This window comes from Balaenoptera acutorostrata, chromosome 18 (assembly GCF_949987535.1).
Source record: "Balaenoptera acutorostrata chromosome 18, mBalAcu1.1, whole genome shotgun sequence".
Classification (NCBI taxonomy): Eukaryota; Metazoa; Chordata; class Mammalia; order Artiodactyla; family Balaenopteridae; genus Balaenoptera; species Balaenoptera acutorostrata.
This window is the reverse complement of record NC_080081.1, coordinates 77,543,428-77,555,610: the sequence shown is the minus strand read 5'-3', so window position 1 is coordinate 77,555,610 and position 12,183 is coordinate 77,543,428. Positions and strand designations below refer to the sequence as shown.

At 44.2% G+C, this 12,183-nt stretch overlaps 1 protein-coding gene across 4 annotated transcripts in view; it reads left to right on the top strand.

The window, feature by feature from the left end:
* The window catches only part of LOC102998822 (phospholipid-transporting ATPase IB), a 535,813-nt gene that overhangs the window by 245,868 nt on the left and 277,762 nt on the right, over window positions 1–12,183 (top strand). For all 4 annotated transcript variants that reach the window (XM_007164203.3, XM_057533251.1, XM_057533250.1 and 1 more), the window contains exon 25: window positions 10,197–10,369. In XM_007164203.3, coding sequence (XP_007164265.2) covers window positions 10,197–10,369 — 173 coding nt within the window. The remainder of the gene's footprint in view (window positions 1–10,196; window positions 10,370–12,183) is intronic.

The following is a 12,183-nucleotide window of genomic DNA, read 5'->3' as shown; positions in this document are numbered from 1 at the left end:
CTGCCCACCGCAGTCTCGCAGGGAACAGGGGTTTCCTCTTAACCCAAAGACCCTACTCTCTCCGCACAAAGTCACATCCGCTCTGCTCTGACCCCCAGTCCCGGGCTACCCGCCCTCCCGCATCCTCCCGGGCCTTTCCCGGCGATGCCCGGTTTATCCACCTGCCGAGAGGCTTACACTCAGCCCCGTCTTGCCTCTCGGCCTCCGACTGTTCACCGAGCACCGCGCGCTCTTTGTTCAGCGCGTCTCTTGGTTTTGTCTCCATCATCCCGAAGAAGGCGGGACCCTCATCACGTGAAGGCCCCTTAGCTGCCCTGTGTCCTCCTTCCGTCTTGCAGGCGTGCCACCTGGTGGGCATTTTATACGTAGAAGCCCGCGCCAGCTCCCCGCAGGCCCTGGGAAGGCGTCCTCGTGCTTCCCGCTACCGCAGCCCGCGGCGCGTCCCCCGGCCCATCCTAACGCACGCCTGGGGTCCGCGCGCCTCACGGGCCTTCGGTCCTGCGGCCTGGATGTGCGCACGCGGCGAGTTTTGGCTCTTGTGTGTTGTCTGTAAGGCTCTTTCTTCGTCTCTGGGCCTCTCTACCCCTAGAAGCGTATGCATATAATAGACCCTCAATGGGCAAAGGGGACATGAAGGCTTTTTGTCCTTGATCTGTATTTCAGTGTCAACTTTATCTCCATAACCCTGAGTCCTTGCCAGTCTGCGGAGAGCATGGTGAGGAGTGTCGCAGGCTGCCCGCCCTCGCCCGCCCTGGCTGGTCGTGGGGTCTGCCTCTCGGCCAGGTGCCCAGATGAAGCGCGACGAGGCTTCCTCCCCGCTCCGTCATCAGGGTGGAGGTCTCCCGTGGAAACGAGACCTTTCCTACACTTTTACTGATTCATGTGGTTTTATTTATTTATTTTGAAGATGTGTGTGTCATGAAACATGCCCCTGACTTTTCCGACTGGAGACGATCGTTTAGGAAGTGTGTAAGTGTGTGACCGTATCCCATGCTGACGTGAGATGTTTCCCTAGCAGAGCAGAGGTGGGTAGGCAGCTGGTCTCTCCTCTCACGTGACAGCCTGTTCTCCCCCAACGACAGCAATTCCAGGAAAACTGAAGAGGACCCGTGGGCAGGCTCCTTCCAGAACCGGGTCAGGGTGGGTCACCTGTGACTGGGGAGCATGTGGGTGGCAGCCAGGCCCCGTCCTTCGTGTCCCGTGCTTTCGCCTCCGTGGACCCGGGATGGGAGCCCAAGGGCCCATTTTCTCACGTGGCTACACCCTTCACTGCCTGTCAGCACAGCCTGCTGCTGCCACACGTGCGTTTGGGGACCTTTCATGATCTGCCTTCACTATTTCTCTTTCAGAAATGTTTTGGTTTTTTTTTTTTTTTTTTTTTTTTACTGTTTTTGTTGTTCACACCGGTCTAAACACAGTCTGGACACATTATAATTCCTCTAAGAGTCCAGAAGCCTTTATTTATTTTTTTTTTTTTACTTTTTTTTTTTTCAGAAGCCTTTAGAAGTAGGAAGTGCAAAGGCTGTATTATCGAAATAGTAACGTTAAAAGCTTAAATCCCCAACGTTGGGAAATTAATATTATGATGTTCATTATCTTACATGGCATCCACAAGGTTTATTTTAAAAGTTAGCATATGTTTATTAAGAAATTGGTCTTATCATACAGCAAATAGGTAGTTCAAGCATTGAGGTGATTTTGTGGTACCTACGATGTGCTCCCTATGAGGACGTAACAGATGTTAGCATTTGTCACTGTAGAGCAAATGTAGATCTTTAGTTTGCAATTGGTATTTTATCTTTTCTTTAATTGAAGTATAGTTGATTTACCATGTTGTGTTAGTTTCAGCTGTACAGCGAAGTGTCAGTTATACATACATATATATGTATATGTATACATGTGTATGTATATATGTGTATATATACATATGTATTCTTTTTCAAATTGTTTTCCCTTATTATTATTGAGTATTGTATTCAGTATTAAAAAATATTCAGTATAGTTCCCTGTGTTATACAGTGGGTCCTTGTTGGGGTATTTTATCTTTTTGTGTGAGACTAATAGCACTCTGTCTTCCTCTGCCAAAGTTTAGCTGACATACTTAATCACACAGTTCGTTAAAAATACTCTAGCAACTTTTTCTGCAGTACTTGGTTTTAAAATTTCTAAACTCAATCACCATTGTGTGTGCTTTGGGCACTTTATAATTCATCCAAGAATCAAGGCGACTTTAGAAATAGTTAAACCAATGACTATATTATAGGTATATAATGTAATATAGATATGTTAAAAGTTAAAAATGTAAGTCTCCAAAGGTCAGGAAATTAAGTAGTTAAGCTGAGGTTGTTGTGTTGACAGTAAAATTATTCCTGGTGAGTGTGATGATTCTTTTTGGGAGGGGGGTGCCCAAGAAGTTTGGAGTGCATCAGGTACTTTAGAGATTAATGTGTTATTTGTGACTCTTTCAGAATCACTGACAGTACTTTTTTTTTTGGCTGTTGTATTTTGTATGAGTTCTTTATTTTTTTATTTTTAATTTTATTGAAGTCTAGTTAATTTACAATGTTGTGTTAATTTCTGCTGTACAGCACAGTGACTCAGTTATACATACATATGCTCTTTCATATTATTTTCCACTAGGGCTTATCACAGGGTATTGAATGTAGTTCCCTGTGCTCTACAGTAGGACCTTGTTGTTCATCTAGTGTGATGATTTTAAATGTGATTCATTGTGTCCCCAAAATAGACAGTGACTTCCTGAGATCCAGTCTGGGCAGATGTGTGAGAAGCAACTGTTCCATGGAATTATAGAGGGTCATTTTATACGCAGCTGAGTGATCCCTCACAAATGCGGATGTCACATTCTTCCTGCGGGAGGGTCACACTTTGAAATCATTTCTTAAAAAGGGTTATCTCCTTTCTCAAAAACAGCAAAAAGGATCTATAGTAGAGGTTCAAATAGCAAATGCTTTTTCACGCATCTACATTATTTTTGAGATCTTATACACAGCTATGCAAGAACACATTTGTTTAGCATATAAAAGGATTCCTGGCGCTAAAATCAAAATCTCGTTTTGTGGAAGAAAATAAATTAAGCATATTAGGTGTGCTATTTAATATCCTTTGAGAAGCGAAAGAAAGTACATATTTTCAGGGAGGTTTTTAACCTCGGTGATTTGAGCTCTGTCACAACTGTTAGTCAAATTTTCTTTCAATAAATAGTGGTGATTGATAGTTTTCAAACTGTCTAGGCTCTGAAGCCTAAGTGAATAAATGGTCTCTTTCTTAAAAATGATACTTGTTGGTGAGCAGCTGCTGCCCAGTTCTTTCACGTGCCCCACTTGCTGAATCTCTCTTCTAATCTTGCCGGGGATGCCTTTCCAGGAAAATGTGGATCTTTTAGAGATGGAAGATGTAAAAAGAAAAGAAGAAACTGAAAAATTAGGGTCTCCAGCCCTAAAGAGAGATTCTTGGCGCTAGCCTCCGTACATGGTTGTTATTACCCTACGTAAAAAATATTCCCCGTGTATTACGTGAATTATTCCACTGTGCTTAGTTGTATGCCATGCAATCCCAGCAAATAGAAATCCATTTAATTCATTAAGCATTAAAAGAGATTTGACACCGTTAGTCATTTGGGAAATGCAAATTAAAACTACTAAATCTAACACTAGGTAGCCATTAGAATCTAAGGCTGAAGTTAAAAAGACTGCTGGTGTCCGTGTTGACAAGGATGAGGCATAGCTAGAATGCTCAGACGGGACCGTTGAGAAGGCAAAATGATGCAGCCTCTTTGGAAAACAGTCTCATGGTTTCCATAAAGTTAAACGTGTGTGTGCTCTGCGTGTATCTGTATAGACGGTATGACGGAGTAATTTCAATTTAGGTATCTACCCAAGAAAATTAAAAACATATGTTCACACAAAGCCTATACAAATATTTATAGTAAAATTATTTGGAATATCCTAAAACTGGAAACAACCCCAATGTGTAATAACAGGTGAGTGGACAATTGTGGTGTAGTCATACATTGGAATACTACTTGGAAACAAAAAGGAGTAAGCTATTGATAAGTGCAAAAACTTTGGATGGATCTCAAAGGATTAGGCTAAGTGAATAGGCCAGACGGAAAAGACTAGCAACTGTGATTCTGTTTGTATGGCATTCTAGAAGAGGCAAAACTATAGTAACAGAAGTGGATCAATGATGGCTGGGTGCTGGCGGTGGTGGAGGGGAGGGGAGTGCTTGTAAAATGGCTCAAGGGGACATTTGGGGTGATGGAAGTCTTCTGTGTTTTAACTGTAGAAGAGGTTCAAAGAAGCTGATTAACAAAAACAAAACAAAAGCAAAAAGACTTCTGTAGAGGTTACATGCTAGTGTGAATTCAGTAAATTGAGTAGGTTTACACTGAGAAGATAATTTTTTTTTTTTTTTTATCAGAAATGGAAACATTCTATGGGAGGTAGAGACGGCCAGTGTAGAGAAAAGCCTGATGGGGGTGGTGATAAAAGGTGATCTGCAGGTACCAGGCAGGCACCTGGGTACCTGTAGCAAGACTCCACATTATCTCTTTAGGATGTTTGCTTCACGCCTGTGAAGTATAATCTCACCTTCCTTGAAATTATTTGTATTATAGGAAGTTCTTGAAACATGACACATTTAATAGATTCCTCTTATCTGCAGAGTCCTCTTCTCTTGAACCTGTGGTCTAGAGGATGAGCTTGACCGTTAGAGGCTCACAGGCCCAAAGTTCATTCAGGAGAAGGTACTTTGCTCCTGAACTTTAAGGCTGAGTGTGATGATTTGGTTGAGTTGCCGCTCCTGAAACTTGAGCCATCCTGGCTTTTCAGCATCGTCAGCTCTGAGCCCCTTGGAATTTGCAGAACATCAAAGTGAGGGCTGAGGCAGCTGCTGCTACCAGGGCGTCTCAGAAATTGCTCAGGACACCGCCGAGCTCGGGGAAGGAGAGGATGACCTGCCTCTACAGAGTTCACTGCTGCCGGCACTGTTTAATTTTGAGGAGAGATTCCTGCTATCTGCAAATTGGTAAAAATGCATCCGGGTTCTAGAAATGGTCGTCTCTCCTGGTTTGTTTACTGAATCTAAAGTGATTAACAGTAGAACCGCCTTCCAGGTCCCATCTGCCTGTAGGCTGAGCGGGGTGCACTTCAGCTGTGCTCAGGGGCCATGAGATGAACCTCTGATCTGTGAATCAGCAGAGAGACAACCATTTCCCGAGATCACAGGGTAGCACTGTCTATGGTGTTTATAGAATCTTATTTAAAAACCCGGAAAGGCAGAGGCAAGTGCTGACCTTACTGATAAGAAGCGCAGGGTTCATCGTGCAGCATGTCTGGGGAAAAGTGTCTGGCGTGGCTCAGGGATCAGCCTTTACTCAGAGTTGCCCACTTTTGGCTTTAAGTCGTGTGTGTTTTCAGTTGTGAAGGAAAACAAAATGGAAGAACATGTGTGCAAAGCTGGAAATATATTTTTTCATAATAATGCCTAAAAGGCAAATTCTAATGAAGAATTTCGGGATGTTTCGTAACTTTAAGGGAATGAAGCCCCAGCCCCAGCTCCTTATGCCCCCCTAACAGCCAAGTCCATTGTAACTTTCTGTAGTCGGTTTTTTATTAAAATCAGAGACTGCAGTATAAATTTTAACAACTAGGCTAAATAGGCGTTAACAGGCCCTGGGATCCAACCACAGTTTGTAACATCGTTCCTTTGGGAAAATAGATTCTAAGTGCCCAATAACTAACTTACAAATAGACTTTTGAATCATAGTGCATTTGAGAATAAGGAACTGTTTGTGATATTAACACCTCCGATTGGCTTGCTCCAGAATTGCACAGAAGGGACCTATATTCTGCCACACATGTGTGGTGAGCCGAGCTAGTCTGGGTTTGATCAAAGATTATTGCTGAGTGGGCATTGAAAGCGTAGGAATTAAAGACCAAAGTAGAGTCTGGAGACAAGTCAAGGGTGGAGTTGGAAGGATGAATCTGGAGGGAGTTTAGTGGTAGGAAAGGTTTTCGATCTCAAAGGCACAGGTGTGATTCTGAGCAGGTGAAGTGCAGGGAGAACAGAATGGTTCAGGTAAGGGGGAAGGTTAGGCCTCGAGGGCATTGACGGCAAAGAGTCCAGGATACATGGAATAAGAAGAATCAAGGACCAATCATTTTTAAGGAAGATGTAATGTAAAAATGTACCAGGAAGGCTGAATAGCCCACAAGAAGGTCAGACAAACAGCTGCCTCCAAGACCAGTAAATAACCTGTTAAAGATATTACAGGGAAGGGTTAGCTTAGACACGTCAATTAATTTAGGAAGTCAGCACATTTATGGAACACCTGCTCTGCTCTCACATGATCAGAGATTGGCAAGAGGAGTTTCTGCCTTCATCGAATTTAAAATTTAGTATAATTCCAGCTAAACACAAAAATGAGCCACACCAGGCAAGGGTATGATCCTGGTGAGATCTACAATCTGCCCATCAGGAGAATATTAGGTTTTGATTAGTTCATTCTTTAGTGTGTGTATTTGCCGCCCTGATTGTATTGTAGGACTTATGGGGGTAGATACCATAGAGCATGGTAGGAACTCCAGTAACTACATCTTGGTTGGTTGACGGTCATAGGTTTGACTCATGTAATTGTTTAGTTGAACCCATTTGTTAATGTACTGTACTCTTTACCAGTGTGTGAGAAAATGCCCGGTCAGTGGAATATAAACGTGAAATCTCTTTTATCGGTGTTGCGTGATTTAGGAGTGTTTGGTGTTCTCACTGCAAGCGGACAGCTTGGCCGCCATGTTTCTACAGGGTGCAGTTCAGCACAGCCAAGGGGTCATTACTCCCATGGGCATCGCCTGCTCCTAGTGGCCTTGCCCTGACCACCTGCCACCCCCCACCCCGCCATGCATTCTCAGCCTTGTCTCCCGTGTTGTGTATGGTGTCCCTGCAGTTACTACGTTAAAGTGGAAACCTTACCCCAGGCAGTAAACGTGACAGCTTGTTGCCTGTGCACTGACTGTACCCTCATGGTCCTTTCATCTCTGTATCCGCTCTGCCAAGAAGAGCTGCATCGCCAGTGACCTTTCGTCTTAGTCAGCTCGGGCTGCTGTAACAAAAGTACCATGGTCTGGGTGGCTTAATAAACACCAGGAATTCACTCCTCATGGTTGTGAAGGCTAGAAGCCCAGGATCAAGGTGCCGGCAGATCCAGGGCCTGAGGAGGGTTCTCTTCCTGGTTTGTCTTCATGTGGCCGGAGGGGGGAGACTAGGGTTGAGGGGTGGAGGGAGGAAAAGGGATTGCACAGCCAGTAACAGGACTGATGCCGACCCTGGAACAGCGCAAGCTTTACCGAATGGCCAAAGAATGGAGAAGCGGCCACTTAGTTCACAAATCAGCTTCTCAACCCAACTGGGTTGAGAAGCTGATATATATACCAACTATATAGGAGGGTCAGAGTGAAAGGGAGGGATTTGGAAAGAGTAGCAGGAATATTCAGGAGTTATCCGAGACTAGGGATGTGTTTGGACCCGGAACTGATGCAATACTCCTTTTCAGTCGTTGTTTGGGTTTTTCTGGTGGTTGTCATGGCAACTGGCAACTGTCCTGGCACTGGTGGGTGTGTCATTTAGCAGCTAATGAGTGTACAGTGAGGCTCAAAGTCCGCTGGAAGTCAAGTCTTCCGCCATCTTGGGCCTAGATGGTTCTAACCAGTTCTTGTTTTTTTCTATGCAGCTTCCTCCTGAAACTTAGATAAGAGCATTGGTTTCCATTCCCGGGAAGGGCAGGGGTATGATTCTGGGGCAAGAGCCTTGGTAACATCAGGAGCATAGTTTTCTCAGCACGTTTCTGCCATCATATTCCCTTGGCTCAGGCTTCTTCTGTTGGCACCCCTCCGCATCATGCCCGAGCCTCCCACAGTGATCGGTGGTCAACCCCCAATACTTGGACCGCCCCCAGGAAGAAGAGCCATCAGTGTCCGGTCTGTCCTCATGCACACTCCAGAAATAACCCCAAGTAGAGGAAGTACCCTTCAGAATATCACTGTCTCTGTGTAGCTCCACTGGTGCTGTGTCCTCATGAAGAAAAGCCGTAGGCAGGGTCTGCGCGTCTCAGGGATTTGTGTCCTCAGCCTCTGCCACGGTGCCGGCTTGCTGTCCGTGGACCAAATCTGCAAACCCGGCCTAATTGCTTTGGAGAGGTGTTTCCCAGGAGGGTTTTCTGTCCACTGTGCTTGGACCCCGGCAGGCACACCCTCCAGAGTTGCCCAGACCTGTCTGATTCCCCCGGTGACACCCCTAGGCTGCCAAGCTGGGGTTTCCCTAAGTGGGTGGAATTTTCTTCTCTACCCAAACTCTAAAAGGGCAGGCTGTTTGCACAGATAAAGTAAACATAGATGTTTTGTTTGAGATTCAGGATTATGCAACTAACCAAGAATAAGAAGTATAAAGTGTCCTTTATTTTTAGTAAAAGTCAGTTAAACTCTAGCATTATGTTATCAATTCCTCTATTATTGCATTGACAAAGCAGGCGTTGTCACCTCTGGCATTTATTCACTGTCTGAAGTGGCAGAGATGTGTGTTTTCCTTGGTGTAGGAAGTTCTTCATGAATAAATAGTGACAGGAAGAGGAATGGGTTTTACTGGATGCTTATTATGTGCCAGTAGGTTACTCTGAGTAGCTCACTTTTCATAAGAAAAGTGCTATGAAGTGAGTATTCTTAGCTCTGTTTTACACTCGAGAAAACTGCTGTTTAAAGAGGTTTTGTATCTTGCCCCAGGTCACAGAGGTAATAAGTGGAGAGTTGGGACCAGACCCCAGGCCACCTAACCATAGCACCACAATTGTGCCTTAGATGCGTCTTTTTGATATTGTCAAAGTCTCTTGTTTAAAGGGTAACTGAGCAGTAAGACAGTATATTCTGCTTCTCACTTTGTGATGGTAGCTGATCCTCAGATTAACGAGGGCTGGAAGAATCCCTGTTCATTCCACATATTTCTTAATTGTAATTTATGTTACCGGATGATAGATGTAAATGTAACTTATTAGCCGAAGGACAGTTGTCCAGACAGAATAATTTCAGCTGACTTGTGTGCTTCCCTGATTAACTTAAGCAGGCTTTTTATCACGAGCCAAAAATTGTCTTCTTATATATTATATTTGAACTGGGTATCCTATTCGTAATCACAAATTCCGTTGGAAGATCAGAACATCCTTGTGTTTAAATCTTAAAAGTGGTTCTGTGCTTTAATTCCATCTGACAGTAGACATCACACCAAAGCACTTATTTAGGTTGGTAGCAATGTTTTAAAGGTATTGGCAGTTTAATTTATTGGATATTTTTTGTAACATGAAAAAATTATCAGTTCGTTTCTTACTCTGATGATACATGGAGAGAAATGGTTTAATCTGCAGATCTCAGCAGAGAATGGAAATTCATCTTTTGTGTTATTTTTATATCCTCTAATATCTTTTGGATGCTTTAAAGGTGACCTTGTGTGAACTGAGAGATGCTTGGCATTTAAGCTCCAGCAACGTTACCTTTTCCCAAAAAACGTATTTGTTTTTATGGAGTTTCCTGTTCTAGGGACACCAAGAATAATATGTATGTAGTATAAAGGAGGGGAGAGAAAGATAGTCATCAGAACCTAAGCAATTAAAGTTCCAGTGGAGAAGAATTTGGATGCTCTAGGTCAGGCATAGAGGGCAACCAGAGTAGGTTGTTGTAAATATCAAATGTAAATATCACTATGGGGGGACTTCCCTAGAGGTCCAGTGGTTAAGACTTGGCCTTCCAATGCAGGGGGTGCAGGTTCTACCCTGGTTGGGGAGCTAAAGTCCCACATGCCTTGCGGCCAAAAAACCAAAACATAAAACAGAAGCAATATTGTAACAAATTCAATAAAGACTTTAAAAATTGTCCACATCAAAAAAAATCTTAAAAAAAAAAATATCACCATGGGGATGTTTTCACCTATAACACAGACCTAGAGGGCAGTCCAGTGTAATTTTAATGTATAAATATGCCAAGTTGAACTCTGTATGTTTTACATTAAAACGGGCATGTTTTCATTTTAAGGAACTTACTTTAGATTTCTGGGCTTTTCTTTCTGCTTTTTAAAAGCTCCTGTTTTTGATTTATTAAAATGTGACACATCCGCCCGCCCCCCTACCCTTGTTTCAGGCCACGCGGGCAGCCATTACTCAGCACTGCGCTGACCTTGGGAGTCTCCTGGGCAAGGAGAACGACGCGGCCCTCATCATCGACGGGCACACCCTGAAGTACGCGCTGTCCTTCGAGGTCAGGAGAAGCTTCCTGGACTTGGCCCTCTCGTGCAAAGCGGTCATATGCTGCAGGTAGGCCCACGGAGGCTGCCCGAGACTCATACTCTGACTTGTCTGAGTCCTGGGTTTACGTGAAAGAACCGTGCGTGGGAATAAGCTTTGGGGGAAAAAAAGCAAAACAATAATACACATTCAACTGTTCACTCCCAGATTGCGTGGAAGGCGGTAAGTGGATTTTACGTTTTTGTTTTGTTTATTGACTTCTGAGCAGATCAAAGTGATCAAAGCCAGGGTCTCGGGTCATATTCACATAGGATAAACTGAAACACTCGGCCTCAAGCTCAAGGGATGTTAGAAGGGTCTAAGGACTTGGTTCCTTGGTTCCGGATGGATGTGCTCAACTTCCAAGTCTTGTGGGATTTGGATGCCTCTTTCCTGAGGGACAGTCGGTGTTTCTTTTCAGTCCACAAGGAGCTTTGGCTGGGGACCGTGCTGTGACAATTTTTGTTTTAAGATCTAACCAGATGCCTCTGCTGGCTTTTCTCGAAATCTGGGAAGGGTTTTTAGGGTGGGATGGTTACAACCCATTGACTACTGGCTATACAAGGTCCAGTTTTGATAGAGATTTGAAATTCAGGCAAATTATAGGCAGACCTGGGAGATACTATAGGTTTGTTTCCAGACCACCACAATAAAGTGAATATTGCAATAACACAAGTCAGGTGAATTTTTTGGTTTCTCAGTGTGTGTATAAGTTATTTTTACACTATACTGTCGTCGATTAAGTGTGCCGTAACATTGTGTCTAAAAAAATGTACAAACAAATCAGAAATATTTTATTGCTAAAAATATGCTCACCATCATCTGAGCCTTTAGGGAGTGGTGATCATTTTTGCTGTCCAGGGTTTGAAATATTTTAAGAATCACCCAAACGTGACACAGAGTCACAGAGATACAAAGTGAACAAATGCTGTTGGAAAAAAGAGCCCCAGTAGACTTGCTCGGCTCAGGGTTGCCACAAGCTTTCAACTTGTAAAAAACACAGTATCTGGTGAAGCGCAGTAAAGCAAAGCGCGATGAAATGAGGTCTGCGTGTATAAAGAGGATAAACTAGATAAAGATGAGGGGCACCAGCCCAGTTTTGCAGTAAAACAACTTGAAAGGCGAGAGGGGAGCTTCCCGTTTCTGAAAGCACTGTGTTCAGGCAGCACCTGGTATGCGGTTGTTAAATGCTCAATGCATATTGCTGGATTAATCATTTCACTGGTGCCTGGTCTTAGATTTTACGGTTATACACTGTTCATACATTGTTTCCTTTGATACTTTCTCAGAAGCCTGTTACCGGGATGCTTTGAACTTCCTTGCTGTTTTAGTCTCTGAGGAACGCCACCTGTGGGTTTGAGCCTGGTCCAGTTAGAATAACCATTGTCACATTGACAAGTGGCCTTGCCATTTCTGCCTTACCCGAAGGCCCTGGTGATGCCACGCCTCTCTGCCCAGACCGCAGGACCCTGCCTGTTGGGGATGCCCAGCCAGTCTGAGGGCAAGCCCCCCTGCCCTGCCATCAGGAAGGTCTTCTCTCCCAGGTCTCCCCAGCCTTGCCCCCTCCCCCTACTGGTTTCTGTACGAGACCAAAAAATCTGTTCTCATTGTCCCCACGAGTACACCTCCCCCCAGAACCCTGACTGTCTGTCTTCACATAATGATATTCCCTGTCTTTTTTTTTTTTTTTTTTTTTTTTTGCTGTCCTGATCGCTTTTCTTAATTCGGAACCTGCCACCGAAGGCCAGGGAGAGCTGGAGGCTGCTGGAGCCTCCGTGCTGGAGGGAAATGTTGCTTTTGTGCACGTGGCTGTAGGACATCTGAGGACCATGGGGGCGAGGAAC